At 38.0% G+C, this 26,979-nt stretch overlaps 2 protein-coding genes and 1 long non-coding RNA gene across 7 annotated transcripts in view; 1 reads left to right on the forward strand and 2 right to left on the reverse strand.

Annotated features, from left to right (window-relative positions):
• Positions 1–691: 691 nt before the first annotated feature.
• On the reverse strand, positions 692–1,953 carry LOC132275480 (uncharacterized). The gene is made up of 2 exons (XM_059776995.1): positions 1,859–1,953; positions 692–1,756 (listed from the first exon to the last, which is right to left on the reverse strand). Exons 1-2 carry the CDS (start codon positions 1,940–1,942, stop codon positions 941–943), a joined length of 900 nt encoding a protein of 299 aa, XP_059632978.1. The 5' UTR covers positions 1,943–1,953; the 3' UTR covers positions 692–940.
• Positions 1,954–5,019: 3,066 nt separating this feature from the next.
• Positions 5,020–11,179, forward strand: LOC132275481 (uncharacterized). Of its 2 annotated transcripts, XR_009470640.1 has the most exons (5): positions 5,020–5,248; positions 5,379–5,440; positions 9,332–10,585; positions 10,698–10,772; positions 10,909–11,179. It is a non-coding gene; the product is annotated as an uncharacterized LOC132275481 (long non-coding RNA). The 2 variants fall into 2 exon arrangements; XR_009470639.1 differs by having other exon boundaries at positions 9,332–10,772.
• Positions 11,180–16,205: 5,026 nt separating this feature from the next.
• The window catches only part of LOC132275482 (calcium sensing receptor, chloroplastic), a 33,353-nt gene continuing 22,579 nt past the window's right edge, over positions 16,206–26,979 (reverse strand). For 2 of the 4 annotated variants that reach the window (XM_059776997.1, XM_059776996.1), the window contains 3 exons: positions 25,990–26,036; positions 18,289–18,347; positions 16,206–16,631 (listed from right to left, as the gene is read on the reverse strand). In XM_059776997.1, coding sequence (XP_059632980.1) covers positions 16,397–16,631; positions 18,289–18,347; positions 25,990–26,036 — 341 coding nt within the window. In that variant the 3' untranslated portion in view covers positions 16,206–16,396. Of the gene's footprint in view, positions 16,632–18,282; positions 18,348–25,989; positions 26,037–26,772; positions 26,922–26,979 lie in introns of those variants that run through there. The other 2 variants (XR_009470641.1, XM_059776999.1) reach the window with 2 other exon arrangements.

Raw genomic sequence — 26,979 nt, forward strand, 5'->3', positions numbered from 1 at the left:
ACATATGAATGAGCAAGTTACCGGAATTTACAAAAAAAGAAGAGAAGAATTTTCTTTTCCAATGGTCTACTATAAAAATTTAAAGCCAAGTGGCAAGTGGCATTCTAGCCGAGCGCCAGGCACTTAAGCAAGATAAGTGGCAGCTGGCACTATAAGCCGAACGCCAGACACTTGCTAAAAATTTAAAGCCAAGTGGCAAGTGGCATTCTAGCCGAGCGCCAGGCACTTAAGCAAGATAAGTGGCAGCTGGCACTATAAGCCGAACGCTAGACACTTGCTAAAAATTTAAAGCCAAGTGGCAAGTGGCATTCTAGCCGAGCGCCAGGCACTTAAGCAAGATAAGTGGCAGCTGGCACTATAAGCCGAACGCCAGACACTTGCTAAAAATTGAAAGCCAAGTGGCAAGTGGCATTCTAGCCGAGCGCCAGGCACTTAAGCAAGATAAGTGGCAGCTGGCACTATAAGCCGAACGCCAGACACTTGCTAAAAATTGAAAGCCAAGTGGCAAGTGGCATTCTAGCCGAGCGCCAGGCACTTAAGCAAGATAGGTGGCAGCTGGCACTATAAGCCGAACGCCAGACACTTGCTAAAAATTGAAAGCCAAGTGGCAAGTGGCATTCTAGCCGAGCGCCAGGCACTTAAGCAAGATAAGTGGCAGCTGACACTATAAGCCGAACGCCAGACACTTGCTAAAAATTTAAAGCCAAGTGGCAAGTGGCATTCTAGCCGAGCGCCAGGCACTTGCCGTACAAACACACAGCAAAACTAATGTAAAAAGAAAAAGAGAGAAAAGATATATATGTACTGAAGATAAGTTGAACAGAGCACAACACATAGAGAAAAAGAGTTCGGCCATTTCATTAATATTGAACATTTAGTTTACAAAAGAGAGGTGTCCATCATTACAAGAAGATATGAACTGGAAGAATTCGAAGGAGCCCTAGCTAGACGCCTCAGTACCAACAGCATCCTGGTCCTGCCGACTCGCCTCCTCGGCCCCATCAGCCGCCTCACCTTCATGAGGTGGGGAATCCAGGTGAATAACTGAGTCGTTCGGCTGGGGTTCAGCGTCAGCAGTGGCTACAGAGGGAGCCACGGTTGACGATTGGGGAGCGGTCAGTGGCAGAGCGGTAGGAGGAGCTGTGATGATCCTTGAGGATGCGATGTCCTGGCACTCATCAAATATACGCTCCGCTTCGGTGGGTTCTGGGTCGACATAGACCCCCAGAGGCTCGATCCCCAGATCCTTGTCTACCTCATCCGGAGTGGAGCTGGTCTGTCCCTCATCCGGAACCCGGTCGGCGAAGCCTTCCCGGAATCCTTGAGCATACCGAAGAGCACCGACCCTGGAGAACCGAGCATGAAGGGCCAGCATCCCACCACCCACTCTGCTGATAGCGTCGATCAGAGCGGTACGCTCGTCCAGAGCTCTTTTTTCAAAAGCCATCCGAGCAGACTGTTCATCAGCTAGAAGACGTTGGAGTTCTGCCTTCTCTTCTCTGAGTGATTCCTGCTCAGTCTGCCAGACGCTCTTCTCGAGCTGGAGGGCGTCCTTCTCATCCTGAAGGGAATCATTCTCCTTTTTCAGGACATCTCTCTCTTGCTCGGCTTTGTCAAGCCGAACCAGCACCTCGGTATTCTTCATGGCAAGGAGGTCGTTCTCTTTATTAGCCACCTCCAGGCTGTCAGAATACTTTCGGGCCCTGGCGTTCCCCATTTCCACCTGCTTCTGCATGGCCATCATCCCAAACAATGTCTGCATAGGTGCACAATAAGAACGGTTAAACCAATAGTCAGAACGGGAGAAGGCAAGACCAAGTAATATAAGAGAATTCATGAGTTAGAAAATAAAAGTCACCTCCATAGCAGATTGGGGAAAGCGACTGAACACGTCCTTCTGGGAAAGGCCCTTTGCCGCCTCAATGTCCTTCGGAGTCCACATGCTCCTGTAGTAGGCCATAGCAGTCTGGCCATCCTTCAGCATGGTCTCGTTCGGTTTCACGAACGTCCCATCCGTTCGAGTGTACCGAGGGGCCCATGGCGGCAAGCTGGGGATAGAAGGGGGGCCTGAAGCAGAAGCAGAGCCACCAGCTGCAGGAGGCCCAGAGTGAGAAGGAGCTCTGATCGCTCGGTGCAAGAGAGTACCCGGCCCAGAGACTCGGGTCCTTCTAATAAGAGGCTCCTCCTCAGGGTCGATTTCACTGTCAGGATGAGGCCTTTTGCCTCGCTCTTTGTCCCGACCGCCCCCCGCAGCAGCAGGAGCTATGGTAGCTGGGGAGGGCGCGTTCTGGTTGGCCGCAGGGGCGCTGGCAGCAGGGTTAGTAGCCACTGCGCTCGGGACAGTGTCAGATATGGTGGCTGAAGAAGAAGCCGACGCTGGAGAGGAGGTCGCCCCAGCAGCAGGAATGACTGGGGGAGTATTTTTCCTCCTGCCAAAAGAGGGAATCTGCAGTCTGCTCATATTGTAGCCGAGTGATGAGAGCGCAAAGAGGTTGTCTGAAGTGAGGAGATCTGAGCAGGAAGGAATATCGTTCAGAACATATCTCTTCAAGTAGTTAATCCTATCCCTGCAAACACTGTAGCTCAAGTCATCACAAGGTATTCCCAAGGAGCGGCATAAGTAAGTGCAAAAACGAGGAACGCATGTTTCACAGGGGCAGTCGTGTTTATGGGATTTGAATTTTTTATAGGAGGAGACAGAGCAGACACCAAAGGCGCTCGGGATTGGGTAATCCTCTGCAGCCGGCGAAGACCAAGCCCCACTAATACCCACTATGCTATCCCTCCAACCCTTTTCAGATTTTATTGTGTCAGTGCATATGGACATCTTCTCGAACGGGTAGAGGTGGTAGAAGGGCTCGTTAGTACGGATCTTACTGACCTTATAGCACAGAAGGAGGTCTATGAGGTCAAGGTCCAGATTTCTGTCACGCATCAATAAGAGCATAACAGATATGATCCTAAAGAAGTTGGGGTTGACCTGCAGAGGGGATATCCCCAATCTGTTGAAGACGTAACTAAAGAAAGGGCGCAGAGGGAACCTAACAACATTCAGTTGAAGGTTTGTGAATAAGACTTCGCCGGGCAGGAGGCCGGCGCCGGTCGTAATATTAACGTCTTGGGGGCAAACCCTAACTACGATGTTGTCAGGAAGTCTAAGTCTCATACGAAGAACACCCAGATCTACAACCATGGTGGAAGTGCAAGAAGAATCTAAAAGAGGGAAAATGGAAGCCTGCCGAAAGTAAAAAGAACGAAACTAACCTCGGAGGACTGCAAGATCGCTGGGAGAATGACTCTCGAAGGATTTCACCGGAAAAGGCTTAGCACAGTTCTAGAAAGAGGGAGATTTGGCTGATGATGGAGACGGTAAAGGGAAGTGAAGTGGAATTCGAGAGCATTATATAGGCAAGGGGGCCCGAGGGCCGAAGCGTCGGGAAGGCAAGAAATCCCTCGAACCCCGGAACATTGATTCTGGATCTGACCGTTCGCTCCCCCACGTGGTTATCTCGAGCCGTCAGCGTCATGATGAGACGCCATCAATAATTACCCCTTATTAAATAAGGGGCAATTATGGGGGCAGTTGAGGAGGCCCTGGATGACATGGGCCAGGTCCGACTCGCAAAACACAACCTTCAGTCCGAACAGCTGGGTCAGCCCATAAAAAGACACTGCCATATGGGCCGAGCGGGAGTAAGCCCATTAAGAGTGACCAGGGCTTACTGAGGAATAGGCCCAGGTCCAGCAATTAGTAAATATCTTGTAAATATCTTGTAAATATCTGGTAAGTATCTATAAATAGGAGTTGGAATGAAGAGGAGGGGGATCTTGATTCGGGTGGAGGTGTAAGAATTCTAGAGAGAGAAAGAATAGAAGGAGTTTCTTGCATCTTCAATATATCTTTTAAATTATAAAAGGGCATAATTGTAAATTTATTAAAATAATTCTTTTTCATTTCCTTTCCTTTCTTTTCTCAAATATGATTATTATTCTTCCCTTTCTTTTCCATTCATTAATCAACCAAACATGATAGGAGATTAAAATTATCATTTCCTTCCCTTCCATTTCCTTTCCCTTATAACTAATGTTATCCTCCCCCTTCAAACCCACCGTACCAAACATAGCCTAAATGGTGTTGCAAAGATGAAAGGGTTAAAGCCTGCGAATTCTAGAGAGAAAAGTGATAATAAGGTGAATTAGTGGTGGATAGCTGTAAAAATAACAAGTGTTTAATATTTCTAAAGGGTAATTTCGTCATTTAAAAAGGGCTGATATTTTAAATGAAAAATGAATATTTTTATTAAAGGGCAAATAAGACATTTCATATTATTTAAGGTTGTGTTTGGATTCTGTATCTGACAGAGGGTGTCACTGTTCAAAAAATAACTAACTTATATATGTGTCAATAAGACAAACTTCAAGGGGTGTCACTGTAATTAACTCATATATATATATATATAAGGTAAAGTGCATTAAAACCCCCTCAACATATATATATATATATATAAGGTAAAGTGCATTAAAACCCCCTCAACTGTACCAAAGTGCAACTAACCCTCTCAAGTACAAAAAAAAACCCCTCCAACTATTAAATTGGCTAAGGGCATGTTTGGAAGCCCAAATATGATTTTTTTTTTTTTAGTTAGCACCAGGAAATCACCTAGGCAGGGTCCCTTCGAGCCTTACCCCAAGGATACACCGGGTAAGTCGGAGAAATTGGAAGGCTTGGTAGGAGTCGAACACTAGCCGATTAGATGCCAGCCCCAAGCCCCTACCTATGATATTATTTTGATGTTTTGGTTTTGTATTTTGGGCCAATATCATGTTTGGAGTGGGCTGATGTGGTATTGAATAGTGTCAAAACATTACCAGATTTGGGCCAAAACCCATATCGACAATTTGGTGATATTGGCTGATTTTACACTGTAGCGGCGATATCAGACTTGGCTAAACACTGTAGCGCTGGTATCAAGTAATATCAAACACTGTAGCGCTGATATCTGGTATATAAATAATTTTTTCTCATTTTAGGGCATTTGGTCTCTCGTTTTTTTCTCTTCTCCCGCATGTATCTGAGAGGCGATTTGGGGCGATTCACTTCAACCCTTGATATACAAACGTTGTGCGAGCTGTTTTTTAAGAGTTTGTAGATCCAACATTAGTTGTGGCTCTCGTACCTATCTATTGTCTGATTTCTCTCTGACGCGATTTTGGGGTTTCAACTTCAACCCTTCAGTTTAGTCATTGTGTAAGCTGTTCCTCGAGAGTTTTTAGTTGTAAAATCAGTTTTGTCTTTCATACCTTTCTGTTGTCTCATTTCTCTCTGTTTTCGCGCATCTGTCTAACGCGGATTTGGGGTTTCAACTTCAACCCTTCAGTTCAGTCGTTGTGCGAGGTAGTTTGAGGCTTTTGTGCAAGCAGGTCTTTGAAGTCGCTGCAGGTAACGCTACTACCAAACCCTAACCCTAATTAGGACTCTATTTATTTGCACAAAAGTGTATGTATTCTCGATTCTTAGATCTATGTGGGATTTTTTTTTTTTCTTTTTAGAATCAGAAATAAATTTCTTGAAATTATAAATTTAATTTAATTAATTTTCAGAGATATGAAAATCAGAAATCAAAAAAATTAGTTGGTGGAAACTGGAAACATAATTTACAACGTACCCCTTACTTCTCTCACTACCTACCTTGACGCAACTATGTTCTGTTTTTCCTTTTTTTTTTGTTGTTATTTATAGAGAATTATAACATTAAGGGTGCGTTTGCGTGTCAGGATTCAAGGTCCTGAGAAAGTATACAATACTCCATATATGTATAATTTTATCAATTAATATATTCATCAGTGAATATGAATGAAATCCGTGCCTGGAGACTTGTAAAATTGAATAATTAAAATATGAAAAATCAAATGTCAGTAAAGGTCTTCTTCAAATTCTTGTCAAGAAATCTTTTGTTAATCCTATTTAATTTTCATCATTGTCTTTTATGAATTTTCCACCAATAGGTTAATGGAAAGAAATCACAGAGATTCACAGTGACTCTCTTCTGATTAAGCTTTACTAATTTCTACACTGTAGCATTCAGCCGCAATCCTAAATTGCTAAATATTCAAAAAAAAATTGTGGTATGGTGCTACTCCCGAATTGATGCATGTATCTAAGTTTTATATATAAATAAATAAATATATATATATATATATATATATATATATATATTTCGACATATATTATTTTTCTTGAGATTCTCTTGTGTGTAATTTCAAGGTAGAAAATTTAAGACCAACGTAGGTTTGGATCGTGATTACTATATTAATTTCTTGAAATTATAAATTTAATTGAATTTTCACTTTAAATTGAAAATTTTATAAACAATTTACTAAACTGTTAAATTTACTTAATAATAATCAGATGGACATGAACAATGACAATGTTGAGCAATACCCATCAAGAGACATTTATTCTCTTAATGGTGAGAATGGTGAGGACGTTGTAGTTATTGAACAGGCTGATGCCGTTGTTTGGTGTGATGCCCATCAAGAGAAATTTATGCTCTTGATGGAGGAAGAGGTTGGAAAAGGAAATCATATAAGCACGACTTTTAATCCAATTAGGTGGACACATATTGTGGACGCAATGTTGGTGGAAACTGGAAAGAAGTACATGAAGGACCAATATAGACAAAAATTCAACACAATCAGAGCACTATACAAAGATTGCAAACAAATATTACTTGAGACTGGTGTAGGGTACAACAATGAAACTGGAATGATTGAGTTGGAAGCTGAAAGATGGGTTTGATTGTGCAAGGTTAGTATTTCAATATGTGTCTATTTACCATACATACAGTTAGTAATTAGTGATTTAGTATTAAAAAGGTTTGATGAACAATAATTGTAAGCTAATAACGTGTAGGTTCTCAAGTATGGTAGAAAAATAAAAAAAACAGGGGTGTAAAAATTTTTGGGGATATACATACTACTGGTCAGCATGTTCATCCTTCTACAAAAGCACCCAAACCTCACCAAGTGCTAACAATGTCTCAAGTGGCAACACATGAAGCTGCAATTCGTAACATTGAGGGCAATGCGGACATGACTGATGTAGAATGATCTAATGTAGAATGACCTATTGACCTTAGTCCTACTCCCAAACCTGTAGCTAAGAAACCTAAGAAAGAAAGTTTTTCCTCCATAATGTCTCAAGTGATGGCATGTTTGATTGATATTGGGAACACAAAAGCCGATAAAATTGCCAAAGTCATAGCAGAATCTTTTAGTTGTCAAGCATCCCGTGTTAAAGAAATGCCTGAAGTGACATCTCCCAGTAAAAAAGAAAAAGAAAAAGAAATTGATCCCTAGCTTGAGGAATGCCTTAGGATCGTCAACACATTAATAAGGATTGATAATACCCATTATGCTAAGATCATAAGGATGTTTGGTGAGGACAAGGTGTGGAGGGACATATTTCTTCATATTCCTAATGAGAAGAAGGTTGGGTGGGTGATGAATCAGCCTCTGTGATATGTTCGTTATCTTACTTTTATGTGCTTTTAGATGACTGTTTTATAACTCCTTTTACATTACTGTTGAATGACTGTATTTAATTTTCTTTATCTACTGCTTTTACATTACTGTTGGAAGACTGTATTTAATTCCTATATTTACTACTTTTAAATTAATGCTAGATGACTATTTATGTTCTATATCTATTACTTTTACATTATTGTTGGACAATTGTATGATTTGGTATGTCTTTTATCATTTTTGTATTATTGATGAATAACTGTATTATTTGTTATATATTTTTCCATTTTCCTTATATCATAAAGTTGTTTAATTTTTATTACAATAATTGCTTCTGTTTATTCTTAAATAGGATAGTAGATATAGATATAAAGACAATATCAACCATGTATGATGATGATGATGAGGAGAAAATTCTTGTTTTGATCACAGCCGTATATGAGTACTATCATAAACATTTTGATAAGCAACGTTGTAGGGATTCCATGTTAAAAGGGGAAGATTACGTATTCAAGATTTTAAATGGACATGAAGATAGGTGTTATGAAAATTTTCGGATGTACCCCAATACCTTTAGGGCTTTGTGTCGTGAGTTGATATTGTTAGTATTGAAAGATTTTACATTTGTAATAGTAGAAGAACAAGTTGCAATTTTCCTACTTACCGTATCTCACAATGAAAGGAATCGTGTCATTGCTGAAAGATTCTAACATTCTACATCCATAATTTCATATCACTTTCATGTTGTCTTAAAGTTAATTTATGAGTTAGGGACTAAGATTATTATTCCCTCAGATTTGAATGAAATTCCTAAATAGATAAAAAAAACAGTCCAAAGTTTTACTCATACTTTAAGAATTGTGTAGGAGCCATAGATGGTACTCATATCCATACTGTAGTGCCACTTGACTAACAAAAACCCTTTGTGGTAGAAAGGGTGATACGACCCAAAATGTCATAGACGTGTGTTCTTTTGATATGAAATTCACATACATTCTAGTAGAGTGGGAAGGGTCTGCTAATGATTCTAAGATTTTAAATGAGTGCATTCAGAATGAGGATTTGAATTTTCCATTACCACCCGAAGGTAAGAAAATTACCTTTCCATATTTATATTTAACATTAAAAATACGTTAATTTTAATACTAAACATGACATGTAAGTTTTATTTGGTGGACTCTGGGTACGCCAATCAATCAGGGTTTTTGGCCCATTTCCGGGGTCAACGTTACCACATGCAGGAATATTGTAGACATACTAGAGGACCACGCGGTAGAGAAGAGTTGTATAATTTTAGGCACTCGTCATTGAGGAATATCATATAGCGATGTTTTGGGTTGGTAAAGATAAGATTCCCTATATTAAAGCAAATGCCCCCTTATCACTTTGACACTGAAGTTCTTATTGTCATTGTTTGTTGTACATTGCATAATTTCATAAGATCCCAAGGTGAATCTGATGAAATTTTTGATGCTGAAACCCCTGAATCTTCTACTTCACAAAATGAATCTGATGTGGATGACATTGTTAAGGTTGTCAGTGCTACTAATACACAGATGCGACAGATGGATATTTATCATGATCGTATTGCGAACCTAATTTGGGAGCACTATAATCACTAATTATAATAGTGTGTAATAGAGTGTAGGATTTTAACTGACATGCATACAATATGGATAACTGTAATAATTAATTATAGTGCGTAAATTAAACTCACACGCATACAATATGGATAACTGTAATAACTAATTATATTAGGACATCAAATATTAAATGCTTTAGTACTTATAGGCGCACTTATGTATAGGCTTGAAGGTGAGCGACCACAATATGCATGTGGTAGAGGTCCCATGCATCTTTATAGGGCTGGAACTCCATAAAATTATGGTCGACAATTCTATAGGTGTCCAGCTCGGGAGGTATGGCTTTAATCTTTTAGGTGTTATTTCTATTACTGTTTCCTAATTGTATAATTTATATTTTTTGTGGTCACATATGAATGCATTTATATGGGTGGATGAGTTGCACTAAGGTGCACAAGTTGAAGAACAAGTTCAATTTGACTTGGACAGAGTCATTACAATGATTCAAAATGAACAATGTAGATAGAAGTACATGCTCTTCTTAGGTTGTGGATATCTTACTATCACAATCATGTTTATTGTGATTGTCTTCTTCTTGCTTATTATCGTTGTTATTGAAAGATGAAGTTAGATAAACTTCCATCTCCTGTAATATATGACATGTCATAGGTATTTAGTTAATTTCCTGTGTTTCATTATGTAATATATACTTAATTTTCTATATTTGGATGACCTTGTTGCTGAGACTACAAATGTTATATTTTCAACTGCGTATTACTTGCTGTTGTGTTATCTTATGTGGCATTTTGGGAGTGAGCTCAAGGGTATTTACACTCAAATTTGCAACTTAGCCTGAAAAAAGGTTAGCTATGTCTTGCTTACTACATCTTGTTTCATTCCTACCATGTGTTATTTTATTTCTCTCTAATCCTCTTCATGTGTTTGGTTGTGCATGAGGTCATTTACACTCAAATTTGCAACTTAGCCTAAAAAAAGGTTAGTTATATCTTGCTTACTACATCTTGCTTCATTCCTACCATGTGTTATTTTATTTCTCTCTAATCTTTCATGTGTTTGGTTGTGCATGAGGTCATTTACACTCAAATATGCAACTTAGCCTGAAAAAAGGTTACCTACATCTTCCTTACTACATCTTGCTTCATTCCTATCATGTGTTAATTTATTTTTCTCTAATCTTCTTCATGTGTTTGGTTGTGCATGAGGTCATTTACACTCAAAGTATAATCAGGCTGTTTCCACTTAGAGTTTTTAATGATCTCAATTCTTTTACTGTCTATGGTGAACTTCTCAATCAAACTATTCTACATGGTATGCTTATGAGCCTTAACTGACTTTGTTATGCTCTCTGTCTTCTTATTTAATTGTTTTTCAACCCACAGTTCAATTAAGCTGATATCTTTGTGCTTCATTTGATATCCAATTAAGATTGGGCACGTACTGAAGTCCATGTAAAATAGGTTAGAACACAATTGTTTATTTATACATACCAAATGTGAGCTGTTTTTTGAGTACACACAGCAATCTTTCTTGTTTGGTGTTGAGTACACACAGTTGTTTTTGTCCATGTAGGAAGGTTTTCCTGATATCTAAAGGTTGTGCAAGGAGCTTAGAGTGCAGAAATCATATTGGATAAAAATGCTTCAGGTGTGCATTCTAACTTAAATGTTATATTTTCTCCTTGCATTTGGTTCACATGCCTGTAATGCAGCTTCAATCTATGACTTCCAAAACTTGTTTATATCACTTACTTAGCTGTTGTCACAACTTGACTATATTGAAGGAATGGGACAAATATCAACACTCTCTTTTGAAGGAATGGGACAAATATCAACACTCTCTTTTGGCAGCTTGTTCCGCCTTGTGAAGAAGACACCCCCGAGGCTTGTGCTGGGTTTGAGAAATTGTATACTGATGATGTAGAGAAATTGTATAGTGATGATGTAGAGAAATTGTAAATTATAGGAAGTTATTTTCTTTTAAGACCTTGACAGATTGCTGCTGCTGTAAGTTGTGTATTATAATTGTTACTTATGAAAGAACAGTTCCATTTTTATCTGTGCAATAAACTGACATGATCAAAAGGAGATATATATATATATATATATATTCTGCTGTGTCATGTCAAGTACTTTAGTGGTATTTTAATTAACTGTGAGAACTCAGTGGTCTTGTAGTTTAGTGGAATTTTAATTTCATATGCAAGAGCTTGTAACAGATTCTGAATGTCATGAATAAGAGGCAAGATGTAAGCAGGACAAGGGCGGACGCCATGCACAGCCTCGCATAAGACTGGTTTTGTAAGCACTTTGTCCACAGGGAGAGCCTAGTTGCAATAAGAGGAGGAAATAAGTTGTACATTCCTAGAACACCATCACTTAGTCCGATATACATCAAGTGTTCAACTTTTCTACCATCTGATTGACTCATTTGATTTGTTGTGGGTATACAATTTGCCACTACTTTGAAAGTTTGTTGACTATAAATTTTTTAACAGATGAGTGACAGCGCAAATGTCTTGGGACATATATTTCATTTGTTGACCAATATTACTACTATAAAATTTTAAAATTTTCTCTGACCAAACAACTCAAAAAGACAGGTTTTAAACACCACAATTTCAGGGAAAAAAAAAAAAAAAAAAAACCACAATTCTACCATTGAGTTGGAAAATGAGTCCTTTATGTCAGTGTCCGTTTAATTTGTATTTATATAATTATTTTAGTTAATTTCATATTAATCATGTAATATTAATTCATTTGCTTTAACCTGAATCAACCAACAGGTCAAGAAATTTTTTTTTTTATTTTAATAAATTATCTCAAATCATAAAAAAAAAAATAGACTATTACATATAAACTTATAATTGTATTTATATATATTTAATTATTAAAAATAAAAACAAAACAGTCTTTATCAAACATGTATCCTGTTATTGATTCAGAATTTTTGACAACAAAATGAACTTTCCAAACGTGTTTTGTTTTCGAATGTCTTAGAACGCATGACATTACCAAAGGCCGTTTTTATGTTTTTGATATCCAATTGTCAAAAACAAAACAGATCCAAACGCACCCTAAGTTTTAGGACGGAGAATGTCGAAAAAATTAAAAGACTTTTTTAACCCGTCGTTTTGAAACTTACTCATTCAAGTAAATGATGTGGCAGCTGGCAATCTCAACGACTACTACAGCATAACCACCTTATCGCATATCAAACTGTTGAAATCGTCAGCAACGTTATCACAAAGCATCACCTTTATTTTATTATTATTTTATTTTTTTTCAAAACCAACATTACATACATATGTATATATTATTTCTTCTTCTTCCCTAATCTCCACCATGGACTGCCAACACCACCATCTCTCTACACCAAGATCTCCATCAACATCTCTCTGCACCAAGATCTACACCGCCATCTAAGCCTTTATCACAACCATGTGTATATATACAAGTGCCATGGTGACAGATTCTAATGGAGACAGTAAAAATCAATCCGATGATTGGGTCTACTTGCGATTGGATTTTGCTTGGTGATCGGTGACAAAATATTCTTGGGGTTTTGTGATTGGGTTTGCTTGCGATTGGGTTTTCAAATAAGTTCTTGTGATTGGGTTTGGTAAGGGGTTGAGAATTTTGCAATTTGATTTGCTTGTGATTGGGGTTGGGAATTCTGCCGCCTGTACCACCGGTTCCCAAAATTGGAGTTGCCGCAATGGAGCCACGGCTGCAGGTGGTGCTCTGGATTTGTATGAGTCCAGAGTCCGACTTGTCCACAGCTTGATGGCCTGCGCCGAGGTGGTCCAAGAAGACAATGTCAAGCTCACCGATGCGTTGGTGAAGCACATAGAACCCGACCCATTTCACTACAAAATTTCAGCACAAAATTTCCAATTATTGATACTATCATTGTGAGATATTAATTTATTTTTGACAATTATTGTAGACATAATAAGTTCAAGTTGAGTTGTAATTCAAATTATTTGTTCTACTTCGACATGGACTACAGAACTGGGAAGGAGTTCAAACTTACCATACTTGAAGATTTTTGAAGAAAAAGGTAAGAACACCACATAGGAAGGATTCTAAACGAGGTTGGACACATTATACACTTTCGATTTTGTTCGGAACAAGTTTTTACATTCTGTCAATCTTGAACTGGTTCGAGGATAATCGAATGAAGATTTTTGAAGAAAAAGGTAAGAACACCACATAGGAAGGATTCTAAATGAGGTTGGACACATTATACACTTTCGATTTTGTTCGGAACAAGTTTTTACATTCTGTCAATCTTGAACTGGTTCGAGGATAATCGAACAGGTTCATCTTAAACGGGTTCAAGATTTATCAAACAGGTTCAACTTCAGCAGGGTCGAGATTTTACATTCTGTCTATCTTGAACTGGTTCAAGATTTATCGAACAGGTTCAAAAAGTCCTGTTCACTATACAACTTCAGTTTCCTTATCCTGAATTGTTTCCCAGTTGGTCTAGAATAATACTAAATCCTATGCACTAATTTTACCTTATTTTCAGAAGGATTAGGTCATTCTAAACTCTATATAAACCACATCATATATATTGGTTTATTCACGGCTTTTGATCTACAAATTCATTATTCTTAAAAGCCTTAGGAAGATTATTTTTGTAAAAAATCAGAGCTAATTTTTCTATCATCTTTCTAGAACATAAACACATAGTGAGTTTAGAATTATGGTGTTTAAATCCTGATCGTGATCATACAGTTGTATTAACATCGATCAGACGAAACAGATCTAGTTCTATATCATTCAGACAGTTGAAGAACAGAAGTAAACGCAGTCACACTTTGGAAGGGTTGGAACATTCATGGAGTGCTGTCTGATCTACCTGCTACTCTTCTAGAAATATTAAGTGTAAGCCTGAGGTCAAGTTGCTGTTGGACGAGGAGTCGCAAAATCAGAAAATCGTTAGCGATTGGTGTTGGGTAGAACGATAGGGTGTGAGCCAAAGTTAAAATTCGGTATACTTTGTTTCAAATATAGTGGATTGGTTTACTTTAGACTGCACAAGTCCATAAGGTTTTTCCCATAACAATTGACGTATTTTATTAACTGTGGTTTCCTTGCTAAAATCCTGATGTCATCTCTAACTTTATACTTTGGTTTATTTTACTGCATGCGATTAATTGTTTAACTGCTAAAATAAGTAAAGTTGGTAACGACACAGATCTGTTTTACAAAATCTAATACTTTATTAAAATACATTCCGCTGCATACGACTCACAATCATCTCCCACACTAAACCAGTACTCCCATCAGAACCCAACCAAACTTTACACCATTCGCCTGAATCATCGTGTCTAGCCGCCAACCACAATTAGTTCCCAATCGCACACCTTAAAAGTCCTAACCCATCTCACCACCAACACAACAAACCACCAGCTTCAACGTGGCATTCGCCGGAATCGCGTCATCATTCCGGATCGTCAGTTTCTCATCACCAAGCATTGCATCGTCGTCACCTGAATCTTCGCTTGCCAATAATATATAGACAAAGGGTGCTTTTGGATACTAGGAGAGAAAAGAAAATAAAATAAAAAGAAAGAATAATATTAGTTAGGGGAGAAAAGAAATGATAACAATAATTTCTATTCTTATTTGGATATGATAGAGGGAAGAAAAAAAGAGAAAATAGAATAATTAAATTACTATCATATCTTTTAAAATAGATAAGATGTGGGTGGAATAATAATTTACTCTTTTTAATTGTTGAGGGCAGTTTCATAATTATAAAAATACTACGTAAACACTATCCATTCTCTTTCTATCTTCTCATTTTTGGAGAGAGAAAATGAGAGATAAGGAGGACCTATCTCTCCCTATCATTTATTTTCTCTCATTTTAACCAGCACAAACACAATTTACATTATCCTTTCTTTTCTTTTCTCTCAATATCCCTCCAAATCTCTCAATCCAAACATACCCAAAAGGTTGTTATAGTCTTTTAACTCTCATAAAGGCTTTTGGGTCATTTAATGAGAATAATTAATTAATTAATTAATTTATTTTTTTGACACAATGAGAAATAATCCATCACGTCAGCTGAACAACATAGTTTTGATGGTTTTATGCTACTTTAGAAACTCAGGGGTTTTGTGCTCATTTGGGTATGGTTGAGGGGTTTTATTGCACTTTACCCTTTTATATATATATATATGAATTCTGTGTCCCATATATGTTAATTTGGTATATTAATAATGGGTAATTCCAACTTTCCAATAGGTTAATTGATAAGTCAGGGCATTTTAGTCATTTTATCTCATGTGTCAGAGTGTTAAGGGGTGTCTTTGTCAGATTCAAGAGGCCTCATTGTTCAAAAAAGGGTAAACTTTCTTCTGCCTATCAATAGGGCAAATCTAAACTCAAGAGGTACCCCGCCCAAAAAAAAAAAAAAACAAAAAACCTAGTATGAATTCTTAATTCTTAAACTGATATTTTAAGATAAATTTATTTAAACGAAAAGTGTTTAATAAAATTATACAGTCAATGCAGATTTGTCTAAAAATAGATTCAACCTCTGAGTAAAAAATGATGCAGTGAGAAGAAAGAAATAGATTTGTCCAAATTTTAGTTGCATGCGAGTGCCCTTGTATTCATGGTCGCTTTGTTGTACTGACAGCCACAGCAGTCAGTCTGACTCCTTGCAGATTGGATCTTTCGTAACAAAAATAAGAGAGAAACCACCAACTGCAGATTCCAACTTGCTTTCACAATTTTACTCCGTTTTGTGCTACTTAACCTCACCGTGAGAATATAGAAATAAATTACGTACCAGCATCAATGTAGATGTGCGCGCACGTGTGTCTGATTAAATAGACTTGCAAGCTACCGGAATACTGAAACTGCATTCTCAGTGTAGCCTTCCATCTATAAGATGTCCTCGCTCTTGGTTGTGCCTGGATAAATACACATGGTGCTCAGCTCATACTCTCATTTAGTTGTGGCCAGCCATACCTATGTAATGCCTACATTTGATAACTGCCAATGCTGCTAGCAATGCGTCTACAACCTAAATTTCATCTCCAAGTTGGAGTCCGTGTTGTATATTAGTAAACCGAAGAGAATATGCCATTTACGCTCTGTAAAAATCCAAAGAGAGTAATTTACAACTGTAGGTCAGCCAATTTGAAGTACACATTTAACAATGCTACAACTCAGCCCTCACTACTAAAATGTAGTCAGGATCAATTTGGAATCACAAACCGCAGGAAAAATCCTGAGCCATGACGTCTATGTTTCAGAGAGATCTACATTCTCATTGACAGCAGCCATCAATTCAGGAGAGGGATCTTGGGTTTCCTCACTATCAGTTGGTTTCGATTCATGTTTCGCAGCAGCCTGCAACACCCGGTTCTTGATGTCCGATGATGAAGGTGATGTTGGTAGTCCAATACGGTTTGTTTCTAATTTCCCAGCAGCCCATGAAATTGCCTGAACTCCAAGTGTAAAAGGAGCCAGCAGCAGCCTTGAAGAAACACAGACAACCACAAGGAATTATAAATCTATCATCACAATCACAACTTACATGCAATACCATGAAAACAGGAAATACAATCCTAAAAGATACAAAATCTGATTGTAAGAGGATGTCAATAATTTAAAGACAGTTGCTTTTAACATGACTCCAGCAGGAGGGCTGAAAAAAGAATTTAAATGCAGAACAGCATGGCATAATAGATGGCTCTTCTACATAAGATAACTCCATGTCGGACATGTCAGGTTCCTTAAGATAATACTTTTCTCAACTTATGAATAAAATTTTGCCAATGCATTCTTTCACGGGTCAAAGGTAGACATATTCTCATGCCCCGATCCATGCAAACATGCTTCAGCAATGACTCAATTTGTTATTATCAATTTTCTCTTCATTTTATTGGAACCATGATCTTTGTTGCCCACTGTAATGCTGTATCTAGTGGGGCTCCCATGTGACTTGTAGCAGAGGGAAGTACTAGACTTTCAAGTTGGATAGAATTCTAGAGGATATGATAGTATCACCCTCCTCCAAAACCACCCTTCCGTTGGCGGCCCCCTAGTTCTTTTTTCTTTTTCTTTTTTTCAAGTAGAAGTTTATGGGCAACAAACAACATAACTTTTATTTATTTTTTACTTATGTGGGAACCATGGTTCAGCGTATCAATCGAGTCATAACGGACTTGGACAAATCCGAGCCCGATATCCATAGATACTCATTCGAATCCCTACCGATTCAATGGAGGCAGCACATCTTATGGTGTCCAAGGTCAATAAAATCTCACGATCGCGATTTCTGATACCGTTCCGTTACACAATGTGTCCATTGCACCGCGCTTGTGTCCACAAGTTGGAACCATAGTGGGAACATAACATTAGGGGCCATCCCTTGGAATAATGGTCAAAACTCGGGCTATCTAGCGAGAGGTCTCAGTTATAAGTTAAGACTTAAAGAGCAGTCAGTCACTTTATCCAAATAATGTCAAAAATTAGATATGTATCTAGTCCATCCCTCTCAGCACCCTTGATTAACACCACCACACTGCATAAAACATAACATTATTGCGCTTTTGCCTATAGCATGTGAATTGCTAGAAAATATTTATACAATCATTTGCAGTGATAATTTCATAAAATATAATTTAGATACGATAAAATAGAGAATAAAAAATGGATGCAAAATAGATTAAGTTTAAATTTCTCAAATTTGGTTACATGTGAATTACATTTGTATTCTTATATGTGCACTCTAACCCACCCACATCTATGTATTCAACTGAAGTATCGAATTGCCCCAACTATCTCACACTTAGTTTCTACAAGATTTGGCTTAAAACCTTGACCAATTTACTATGCAAGCTACCACTCGAGTAATATTCCCAAGGACTCGAACATTACAGAATGTCTAGTGTGACTTCCCATAAGATCATCAACAGTAAAATAATCCATTGCATGAAGAAGAGATTCATAATTAAGATTACTACCTCATGACCACAAACCCCACACTCTCTTATTTATCCATGTAAAACTTGTGAGTTCATAAAACCACACATATAATAAAAAAAGAAAAGAAAACAACTTAGAAATAATTATTAAATCATTCTTCCACACATTCATGAGTAGAATGGGCTGCATGAAGTAGGCTTTACCTCACGTCTTGCTTAAAATCTTCAGAGTCCTCATAAGAAACAATCCGCCGATATATAGTCTGGCAATACAAAATCAATCAATAAGGAAGATCAACAAAATACATCAACTTTAACGAAGATACGAGAATACTTTTCCTTGATTGTTACACATCAGAAAATTAGAAATTCATTGAATATAATATGATGATTTTGGACCTTTTGTTTCAAAGACATTTCTCCGGCAGACTAAAGTTTCTTAATGTCGGGTGGTAAAGTTACGAATTCTACCATTCTTTCAATGCGTGCGTAAAATATAGTCTTGAGCACCCAGGTTAAAGGTCTCCTCACTAATTAGAGTTAATTACATAGGAAACCCGAAAAATTGTGAGCAATTGTAGAAGCTTCTTGTTGGAAATCTTATCTATAAGTTGACTCAACGATTATGGCAGATTTATTGGGTCTTCAATATAGGCTAATTTTTAGGGATTTTATTTTTATTCTGATTTGATTTTATTTTATTTTATTCTCTTTTCCATATTTGTAATTTTCCGCTTGTATATAATAATAGTCAGGCTCTCAAATTGAGTACGCCAATTTTACCAAGTTACTTTTTGGTATCAGAGCCTCAAACCTACGCCTCCCCCATCTCTCTTTCTTTCACCGCCTCTTTTAATATCTCTCTCTATCTCGTTATAGCTCCTTCTCTATTTTTTTTTTTTTTCACAGACCTTCTCTCTTTTTCAGGTCGCTGTTGCGACAGTCCTAGGGAGAGTCAATCTCCTCTAGGTTCGACCCCTGTAGGGGTATTCCCTTAGTCTTTTTCATGCACTAAGGGTCAGAAGACGTGTTTGTAATTTTTTGGGGCTGCCGGGATATTCAGCAGCATTTTCGGATCAGACCGCCGTGTCTCCGGCTTCTTGGTTTGATCAAAATCAGGTTTATTCCTCCTTTATTTAAAATTATTGGTAATCTGTTGAATTGATCTATTTAATATTATGGCTAAATCAAGTAATAATAAAGAAACTCTCTTTTCGGCGCAACACACACCGGCTCAACGAGTTACTAGTGTGCTGTTGAATGGCCGTAATTTTGCATCCTGGGCTCGTTCCCTCCGCCTCTATGTTGGTGGAAAAGGCAAATCAGGGTGGATTTTGGGTACTGAAAATAGGCCAGATATTAAAGATCCTAAATATGCTCAGTGGGATATGGACAATTGCACCATTTTAGGATGGATGTTTAATTCTATGGAGGAACGCATTTATAATATATTCATGTTTTATGACTCTGTTAATGACTTGTGGACTGTTTTGAATCAAATGTATGCTCATTCTAGGAATGATGCTCGTATTTTTGAATTATATCAAGATATTGCTAAGGCCTCGCAGGAAGGCCTGAATTTGTCTGTAACTGATTATTTTGGGTATTTGAGATCTCGTTGGGAGGAACTAGCTCAATATGAGCCTCTCAGTGAATTTCCTTCTGAGACAGCCTCTCTTCTTGTCAAACGTCTTGATCGTCAGCATACCTATCAGTTTTTGATGGGATTACGCCCAGAATTTAAACCACTAAAGTCTCAGATCTTGAATGCATCACCAATGCCATCCCTGTTGGAAGCCTTTGATACTGTTGATGGTGAAGCACGCAGGCACCGTTTAATTCAGCCCTCAATTGTTCCTGTACCAGTGTCTGAGCCTGCTGGGGATAGTATGGCTTTTGCAGCCAACTTTGGATCACGAGCTTCTGGAGGTCAGAATATTTGTCACCATTGTGGAGGGGTTGGACATGTTAAGGCTCGTTGCTTCAAACTTCATCCTGAACTGAAGCAAAAATATTCTAGGAACCGTTTATCTGGAACTGGTTCTTCTCGTACTGCGGCTGTTGCAGAAACTCCTGTTACTACTGGTGGATCTACTGTATTTCCTGGACTGAGCCAACTTCAGTCTCAGATTGGGTATAGCCAAGACCAACTTGGCTCCCTTGCTTCTAGAGTTGGTGCTCCTTCAACTGCTCCCACTGCAACTATTGCTACAGGTACTCCTACTACATTTCATGTTAAGGCCAAGCAGCCCACTTGGGTTCTGGATTCTTGGGCCAATGATCACATAACTGGTGAGTTATCAGTTTTTTCTTCTAATGTCATACCTGTTACCCAATCTGTGTATCTTGCAGATGGCTCTACATCTTACATTCACAGTAAGGGTGATGTTTGTCTGTTTCCTGATATTACTCTTTCATCTGTCTTTCATGTACCTAAATTTGCCTTTAACCTTTTATTTGTTAGCTGGCTTGCAAAAAACCTCCAATGTGCAGTTATATTCTTACCAGATCACTGTTTGTTGCAGAACCATTGTTCGAAGAGGATTTTTGGTAGGGGTTATGAGCGTGATGGGCTTTACTACTTTGGGGAACCACCAGGAACGAGTCTTCAAGCTTATGTCCTACCTACTTCTAGTGTTTATGATATTTCTTTTCGCACTTTTAGTCTGTGGCATGCACGTTTGGGGCATGTAAACTTTCAATATCTATGTCTATTGTTTCCTTCGTTAAATAAAGCATGTAAGGACCATAAGTTTCAATGTGAAGTTTGTGAGCTTTCTAAACATACTAGAACTAGCTATATTTCTCATATGAGTCGTGCTCCTAGTATGTTTGATCTTATTCATTCTGATGTCTGGGGCCCTTCCCCAGTTACTGCTTTCTCTGGACATCGATATTATGTGACATTTATTGATGATTATTCTCGTTGTACTTGGGTTTATTTATTGAAAAAGAAATCTGATGTGTTTCTTTTATTTACCCAGTTTCTTCAAATGATCAAAACCCAGTATAACACTGTTGTCCGTAATATTTGTTCTGATAATGGACGAGAATATGTTTCGAATAAGTTCCGGTCTGAACTTAATAAAAAGGGGATTTTATATCAACTCACTTGCCCCTATACTCCTGAGCAAAATGGTGTGGCTGAACGCAAAAACCGTCATCTTATGTCTGTGGTCCGATGTTTTCTGAGTGGTATGCATGTGCCTAAATTCTATTGGCACATGGCTGTTCTTACAGCTGCTTTTCTGATTAATCGTACTCCCAGTCGAGTTTTGGGTGGTAAGGCACCACTTCAGATTCTCCAGCCTGATTATATATTGTTTCACCTTCTGCCTCGTGTTTTTGGCTGTACTTGTTTTGTTCATAACCGTAGTCCTTCTCGTCATAAACTTGATGATAAATCTATTAGGTGTATTTTCTTGGGGTATTCTGTTATGTCAAAGGGCTATCGTTGTTATGATCCTGTGACCAAACATATGTATCATTCTCTTGATGTGACATTTCATGAAACTGTTCCTTTTTATAGTACTAATTCTGTGGTACAGGATTCTCTCTCTTGTGATCTGGAGAAGGAGATTTCTCCTATTGCCCGTCCTGTTCCTCTCTTTGAAAATCACACTGTCCTGGAATCTCCTTCTCCATCCATGCAGGGTTCCCCTCCACCTTTGCAGGTCTACTCTCGTCGCCATCGCACTTAACCTCTCCTGTCAGAATCATCTTCAGAACCAGGTCCAGAAAACTCTCCTTCTCCTATTGCTCCTACAATTCCTGAGCGTACCTCCCGTTATTCTACCCGTGATCGTCATCCTCCTAATTGGTATGGTTTTTCTAGTAGCACTAACCACCCTATTTCCCAGTATGTCTCCTATGATGGTCTTTCAGGTGCATATAAATCCTTCCTGGGCAAGATTGGGACTGTTTTTATTCCTTGATCTGTGTCAGAAGCCCTCCAGGATACCAATTGGGTGTCTGCCATGACAACAGAAATGGATGCTTTACACCATAATAATACATGGGAACTTGTTGCTTTACCTTCTGGGGAGAAAACGGTTGGCTGCAAGTGGGTCTTTAATGTGAAGTACTTAGCCGATGGTTCTATTGATCGGTATAAGGCTCGGTTGGTGGCAAAAGGCTTTACTCAGATTCCGGGCAAAGACTTTAGTGCTACCTTTGCTCCTGTGGCTAAGTTAACGTCTGTGCGACTACTTGTCTCCTTGTCTGCTGCCCATTCTTGGCCTCTGCATCAGTTAGATGTCAAGAATGCATTTCTTAATGGAGACTTACTTGAGACTATATATATGGATCCACCCCCTGGACTTCAGGCTGAGGGGAAGTATGCTGGGAAAGTCTGTAGGCTACGGAAGTCTCTTTATGGTCTGAAGCAATCTCCTAGAGCTTGGTTTAGTCGCTTCAGCAATGTTGTTTTATCTATGGGCTTTGTGCGCTGCCACTCAGACCATACTTGTTTTATTCAACGTCGCTCTGATGGTCGTTGCATTATGTTATTGGTATATGTAGATGATATCATTATCACAGGTGATGATGCTTCAGGGATTGCTCAGGCGAAACTTCATCTTCAAAAGTCCTTTGATGTGAAGGACTCAAGTCCTCTTCGATATTTTCTTGGAATTGAGGTTGCTAGATCCCGTCGTGGAATTTCTTTATCTCAAAGAAAATATGTTTTGGATCTTCTTCAAGATACTGGCATGCTTGGGTGTCGACCCGCTTCCACTCCTATGGACCCCAATCTTAAACTCTCTGTTGAGTCAGGGGAATTACTTCCAGATCCATCCGTGTATCAACGTTTAGTAAATCATCTTATCTACTTGACTAACACAAGGCCCGATTTGACATTTGTTGTCAGTGTGATTAGTCAATTCATGCATGCCCCTCGCTCAGCTCATATGGATGCAGTCTACCATATTTTGAGGTACCTTAAGTCGTGCCCTGGTCTTGGTCTGTTCTATGCCTCAGGAAATCAGTCTGGACTCTCATGCTTTACTGATGCAGACTATGCTGGATGTAAGACAGATAGACGTTCTACCTCTGGCTTTTGTACTTTCTATGGTAATCATCTCATATCATGGAAGAGTAAGAAGCAGGCTGTTGTTTCTAGATCCTTTGCTGAAGCTGAATACCGAGCTATGGCTCAAGGTACTTATGAGCTCCTTTAGCTTCAATCAATTTTGGGAGAGTTGGGTCTTGTACAAAAAGGTTCTTCAAGGCTGTTTTGTGACAATAAATCAGCCATTATGCTTGCTTCTGATTCTGTTTTGCATGAAAGGTCGAAACATATTGAGGTAGACATTCATTTTATTCGAGAGAAGGTTCGATCAGGTATCATTAATCCTATTTTTGTTCCTTCTTCAGAACAGACTGCAGATGTGTTCACAAAGTCTGTTGGGCCTTCTCTTCTCCAGTCTTCCATCGTCAAGCTGGGCTTAGTCAACATATTTGCTCCAGCTTGAGGGGGAATGTTGGAAATCTTATCTATAAGTTGACTCAACGATTATGGCAGATTTATTGGGTCTTCAATATAGGCTAATTTTTAAGGATTTTATTTTTATTCTGATTGGATTTGATTTGATTTTATTCTCTTTATTTTGATTTTATTTTATTCTCTTTTCCATATTTGTAATTTTCCGCTTGTATATAATGATAATCAGGCTCTCAAATTGAGTACGCCAATTTTACCAAGTTACTTTTCTTCTAAAAGGTATCCAAGAGCCATGTTCTTGTAACATCTAATAGCCACTTGATTAGTATATCAATGTAAAATTAGCAGACATGACCTGCATGAAACATTTTAGATGGAAATTTTTTTCCCAAATGTAAGATCTGATGATCGACAAAACCAATGTTTTAAGGATAAAGTGCACTTAACACCCCTGTGATATCCCTACAGTGCATATCAACCCTCTCATGTGCACAAAACACCCTCAAAATGAAAAAAAGTGTGTAAATAAGTCCTACCTTATACATTAAAGTAAGACATTGACCAAATTATCCTTACACATTTTTCAAGTTATTTTAAAAAAGATGCTTTTGTAAAATGACCAAAGAGGACACTCCCTAATATATTAACCTATCAATCACTTTACCCAAGAAGTCAAAAACCCAATGTCTCTTTCTTGTCCATTGTTGGTAAAAGCAACATAAACCCATCACCATCTTTTACACTCTTCTTATACTTCTTAGACAGACACATACACACTCAGAGTTCATATATGTATATATATATACACAACTTTATGTTTGACTAAAACTCCAGCAAAATGGCCCAGACCCACTCACTCCACTTTCTAGTTACTTCCATCCCACCACCCACCTTTAAATCCTCACTTTCATCAAACCCAATGTCGAAGCCAAACGCTCATTGTCGCCGGAAAATCTGACCCGCGCATCTCATTGTTGCAGCTGTTTCTCCAATCTGCTTCCAGCTCCACAAATAAATGATCTGTTTGATGAAAATGGAACACACAGTTTTTATTCGATTGTACATATTGTTTCTGGGTTTCTCCTTTGTTCTGTCCTCTGTTGCAATTCCTACCTCAAGTATGATTCAACTTAATTGGATCCAATATACTTCTTTCAATATATATAAGTAGTAGTGGTGTATGTGTGTGTGTGTGAGTTCTGATTTATTTGTGTGATTATTAGGAAGCCTCAAGTCGATCAAGGAAGAACCATCAGTCCAAGATTTACTTGCTCAGGTTCTCTCTCTTTACTTTATTAATTGAGTCTAAATTTCAGTGAATTACGGATCTAATCATATATTATATGAATTCTCGATGTAATGGATTTGAGGAGTGATGGGGAGCTATTAGAGGAAAGATTGATAGAAGGGAGGAGGGACATGGAAATGGAAGAGATGCACTATCCAGGAACAGGAGCAAAAAACAACCATGACACAAAAGCTCCTGGAAGAGCTTGATTATTATTGCAGATGTATATTATTATACACACACACACACACATATATATCCATGTATATCAACAGGTTCAAAGATTTTGTTCTATATGTTTTGCTTTGGAATAATATCCTATCCGTTGGAAGTATTGGATGTATCCAAAAAACAGACAAAATTTAGTCAATAAGCATTAAATATAAAATAATACAAGTTCAAAGGCCATTTCTCCGAACCAAATTTGACAAAAAATTATGATAACACATTTATATACAGCAGGCAAAAAAAATTCCATTTTTGGATTATGAAATGAAGAAAAATGAAAAAAATAAAAGAATCTTTTTTTTCTGCAAAGGGTTGATGTGCACTTAAAGGGTTGATGTGCACTTAACACCCCTACATAAAGCAAATATATAAAATAAACACCCCTTGGGCATTTTCGGAATGGTAAAAGGGAAAAACGGGCATATTACAATTACTTTATGTCAAATTTTGCAAAAAAGTGATTTGAGGGGTGTTGTTGCACAGTTTTTAAACCTTAGTGTGTTAAGTGCACTTTACCCTTGTTTTAAATACAATTTGTAGGTCAATCTTTGGAATAGGAAATACCTTAGGGTTTCTCACGAAATAATAACCCACCGAGTGTAAGTAAATTCTATGGACCAGTTTACGACTAACAGGCACTCCTAATAATCCAACACACATCACGTCAAATCAGAGTTTTAATTTCAATGTAAAATCAAAATATTCAAATTTTTTTTATTAATTTCCAATCATTTCAAAATTATTCACTTAATTTCGGCATGTTACTACAACAAACTACGGCAATACATCATCTCAAAAAAATATAAACTTCTTGGTGTTTGTCTCATTTTCAATCCGGATTGGTATAAAATTTTAAATTGATTGTTACACCTACATTTCTGCCAGGAAGTGAGGGTGTTGAATTTTAAGACATTGACCAGAATATTTCCACTGGAGACAAGAATTATACCTGACCCAGGCCAACAACACCAATAAGCTGTAGTGTCTTCTCCCACTCTGAAACAAATTTGTGTATGCTCAGTTGGATGGCAAGAACAAACATCGCATGGCAGTCTAATAATATTGAGAGAGAGAGAGAGAGAGAGAGAGAGAGAGAGAACTTAGGGAACAATACATATCGATCCATATTTTGAAAATAAAAATCTGATAATCATACAGAAAGAGGGCGGGACTTGGCGCACCGGTAAGGTTGTTCCATTGTGACTTGGATGTTACCGGTTCGAAACAGGAAGTAGCCTCTCCCAATGTGGAGGTAAGGCTGCGTACATCAAACCCTCCCCAAACCCCAGAATGGCGGGAACCTCATGCACTGGGCTAGCCCTTCTTTTTTTTAATAATCATACAGAAAGGAGATATTCCTCTTCTAACAGCAAATTCAGTCAAGTTAAAAAGGAAAGATATACTAAAGCATAAGCATCCCTCGAAAACTAACAATCAAGCTACTAACACTCCAACAGAAGAAGCGAAACTCATATTAAACCATCAAAGAACCTTTACTTTCTTGATAAGTAAAATAATTCCTTAAGGGGACAAAAGAGAGTGTGCAACCAAAATAAACATGACATGTAAATGAGAGAATTATAAACACTTGATATAAAGGAACAAGTGTATCCATCCCATCTGCAAAAGTCAAAAAACGTATCTAGCAAAGACATTAACCAGTCCCATTAACTAGGTAAATAAAATAAAGAAGAAAAAAATAATTTTCATCTTATATATTGATTCCTCCAACCTCATCAAAAGACCATCTATTCTTCTCCCAACAAGTGCACCAGAAACAAAGGAGCAGCAATCTCAGCTTTCTGTTTCCTTCTACTCAGTCTGGCTCCTTTTTAGCTTGGACAAAACCTCGGCCATAGAAATTCTTGTCACACTCTTTTCCTAACAATTATATTATTGTATTTTAGTGTTCAAGACGTGTCAAAAACATGCACAGACG

This window comes from Cornus florida, unplaced genomic scaffold (assembly GCF_030987335.1).
Source record: "Cornus florida cultivar Cherokee Brave unplaced genomic scaffold, ASM3098733v1 CherokeeBrave_3.0.0_Hap2_Chr09, whole genome shotgun sequence".
Classification (NCBI taxonomy): domain Eukaryota; kingdom Viridiplantae; phylum Streptophyta; class Magnoliopsida; order Cornales; family Cornaceae; genus Cornus; species Cornus florida.